The sequence below is a fragment of the Bremia lactucae genome, linkage group LG11, assembly GCF_004359215.1.
Source record: "Bremia lactucae strain SF5 linkage group LG11, whole genome shotgun sequence".
Classification (NCBI taxonomy): Eukaryota; Oomycota; class Peronosporomycetes; order Peronosporales; family Peronosporaceae; genus Bremia; species Bremia lactucae.
In genome coordinates, this window is record NC_090620.1 from 3,603,384 (window position 1) to 3,607,022 (window position 3,639).

Sequence of the window (3,639 nt, forward strand, 5' to 3'; positions counted from 1 at the left end):
AGGCAGGCATTGTTATGACATCTTGCTTAAAAAGTTAACGATCGTACTTTCTCCTGCCGTTGTCAATTGCAAAAGTTACTCGGTTGTTGATCGTGAAGATATGGCGATGTTAGCGCTGGGTGTATATTCTTATCCAGACGTTGAACAATCAAACGCTTAGATGTAGCCAATCAAATAACTTAGATTCGGCCAATTAATCGTGTCTGTGTCCGGAACGAGAACATCTGTGTCCGGATTAAAAACGTCTGCGTCCCGAACGGCGGCGATATCTTTATAAACAACCTTTAGGTGTAAATTTCATCAAACGATACGCCCCGTTACAATTCTATTCTATTTAAGACAGTGCTTTTGGCATTCTTACAGTTTTCTAGCAATGTCGAGTTGTACGCAAGTGTTTGATTTGGTGAATATGGTCGGTCTGAAAATTGCAAAATCATGCCTGTAACGGGGCACTACTGACTTGTACTGCTTCAGTACAAGTCCACTTCGCACTGCCTCAGTGCGAGTGGTGCCTCATGTCACTTCACGTTCCAGTACAATGCCGAATTAATAAACTCCAACATGCTCTTGCTGTGGGACAATTCCAGAATATATGTGTAGCGGTGTCTTTGTATCCATGGCAGAGCCGAAGCTTTCTGCGGCTATGATCAACAGAACGACCGGCGTGATATAGATTCATCTGGTTGGTAGCTATACGATAGCAAGTTCGCACTTGATACTCTGTGAGACTGTTCGCGTGATTCCAAAACTTGAGCAGGGCTTTGATGCGCCACGGCCGCAAGCCATAGGTCTGTCTGCGTCTGTCCTTCGAAGCAAGTCAACCATTTATGTAGTGCTGGACGAAGCAGACTCTTATGATAATGAAATGTACTCCGTTGAACCGCTGTCCATATTCGCTCATTATCAATCCTCTCCGACACACTCCAAGTGAATCGATGGATAGACGGATGACCAAGAAAAACCAGTCCCTGTGATATTGTACGTCGCCAGTACGCGTACTCGCTCTCGAAAGTATACCGTAAGGCCGGCATAACCTCTTGCAGAAACCAGCGGGTACGTCCTTCCCCAGAAACAACTTGATTGGGGGTGCTACTGAAGTAATTCCGTCCTGGCATGTACCTATCCCCAAGGTGTCGTTAATTCGAGTCCACTGATATAGTCGCCCAAAAAGCGGCGGGTGCCATAATCAAAACGCGCCCCAATCGCAATTGTTGGTGATGCGATCAAAATCATGGTCACCTATCTCCGTAGTTTAGGATGAAATGTCTCTGGGAAACTTCGCAAAGAGATGAATCGTGAAGGCAAACTCTTGAGGCCCTACGCGTAAAATGTTGAGGTCTTGAATCTGGCACGGCGGGACTTTGGCGAATTGTGAATGCTTGAAAGGCTTGCCTTAAGCATCTAGAATCCAAGGGTTGTCGCTCCAATAAAAACGACTCCAGAAGCTAATTAGTGCCCGAGACCTGGGTTTCTGGTCAGCTTGAGCGTCTGGAAATCGAAAATGGTAAGGCAAGACCCACATCTGTCCTTCCCACCAGCTGCTGGCCCCATCCAAAAGGCTTGCATAGTTTTCCGCCATTCTGGCGCGCAATGATAGAACCTGGTAAGGCAAGACTCACTCCTGTCCTTCCCACCAGCTGCTGGCCCCATCCAAAAAGGCTTGCATAGTTCTCCGCCATTCTGGCGCGCAGTGATAGAACCTGGTAAGGCAAGACCCACTCCTGTCCTTCCCACCAGCTGCTGGCCCCATCCAAAAAGCTTGCATAGTTCTCCGCCATTCTAGCGCGCAATGATAGAACCTGGTAAGGCAAGACCCACTCCTGTACTTCTCACCAGCTGCTGGCCCCATCCAAAAGGCTTCCATAGTTCTCCGCCATTCTGGCGGGCAATGATAGAACCCGTTCAGAAAGACGAGGAGACCTTCCATGTCTTCACTATATTATCCCGCATAGGCCACCTCACCAACGCACACTCAGTAGCACCAATCGGTTGCAACTTGAGAGCTAATGCAAATACTGAGCGGGTAGCTTGAAACGTCCAACTTCTCCAGGTCAAAAAGTACTTGTCCGGCTTCTACATTAACTATATTCAGGGCATGCTTTGTTCTCTGAGCGTTGATGGCCACGTCAAACGAAGCAAGACCTACTCAATCCGCCTGTTTCGGCGTAACTAGAGACCCGTTTATTTGTGTCTGTTAACCTCGGAGGCGGAGGCATGCTGCCACAGAAACTGCTTATACCGCCTGGTCAACTCCGTTTGCACCCTATCTGGAATGTCGAAGACTGCAGCTGTGAATAAAAGGACGGTAGGATGATTGCATTAAGAATGACCACCCTTTGTTGCACACTCGTCGCAACCTTTGCTGCCGTCAAAAGCCGATGCTGGACCCGACGAAGACGAGGTGCCTAATTCACGATTGACCAGCTTCCCTGTGCCGACGTCGTACCCCAAGTACCGAATGTCTAATGCGGAAGGAGCACTGAGATGCCTTGAAACTGCTTATGTCGAATAGACGTGTTCAGAAAATCAACTTTCTTTTCGTCGGTGACCTGATAGTTCTCCAAAGCGAGTGATTAGCCGGAAGGCTGGCTCTAATTGATCCACGCGGTGGAGAGAAAGAGTCGAGTCGTCGGCAAAAGTTGAGAAAAAATGCTTGCCGTTGGCATCTCCTGGCACTGATAGCCCATGTAGACAAGGCTCCTGCCGAATAGCAAACCCAAGTTCCACTACGAGTAGAAATAGTAGAGGTGCCAAGGGACAACCTTGTCGGATCCCTGACTGGACAGGAAGGGGCAGATTGTTCTCCATTAACGGCAAATCGTGCGTTAGTCCCAGTATGCATTCGGCGAATGAGCTGAACAAACAGTTCGTAGAAGTGAAACCGTCGAAGGGCTTCATACGGAAACTACCGATCCTCGGTATCAAACGCCTTTCGAAATCCAGTAAGAGAATTACGCGGCTTTAGAGCTTGCCGATAGGTCTTTCTACCTTGAAAGACGATGAGACTTGGTATAGCATCATCATTACGAGTTTGTTCTTACGCCTGCCGCGAATAAACCCTTGCTGCGAGTCCCCAATCAAAACTGGTAGTACCCGCTGTAAGCGCGTCGCCAGAATCTTCGCAAAACTTTTCAAGCTGGTCTGGGGCAAAATATCGGGCGATAATCCAGAGCATCTGCCGAATCGCCCTTCTTACGCAACGAAATCGCTAGAGCCTCCAAGAATGACGGCGGCATTGGCGCTCCCCGCAAAATCTTGTTACTCACCGCTACCTGCTAGCACATGAGCGCCGATACGTCTTATAAAAATTATTATTCAGACCACCGGGACCAGCTTATTTGTGTCTACTGAGATCAGCGACAGTCTGCAGAACCTCTGCTTCGGTCAACTTTGCTAGCAAGGCCATATTTACTGAAGAGGACAGCCGACACTCAGTTGGAATCCGGACAAATGCTCGAATAGCCTCTGATAAAGCCGCCACATGTTCTGTTCGATAAATAACGCCCAGGATCGGCGACCATTCCGAGGCAAAATTCGTGGCTACGTTCATGTTTCGTGTGAATACCGGGCCATGCATGGTCCCTTTCCCAGGCAGCGATACGCTGAAAGAACCACCGTAGGCGGGCGGTGGTTCGTTCC

At 48.8% G+C, this 3,639-nt stretch overlaps 1 protein-coding gene across 1 annotated transcript; it reads right to left on the reverse strand.

Moving 5' to 3' along the window:
* Positions 1-1,475: 1,475 nt before the first annotated feature.
* Positions 1,476-1,778, reverse strand: CCR75_002655 (uncharacterized protein; the record flags this gene model as incomplete). The annotated part of the gene is made up of 1 exon (XM_067960752.1): positions 1,476-1,778. One exon carries the CDS (start codon positions 1,776-1,778, stop codon positions 1,476-1,478), a length of 303 nt encoding a protein of 100 aa, XP_067817370.1.
* Between the last annotated feature and the right edge of the window lie 1,861 nt (positions 1,779-3,639).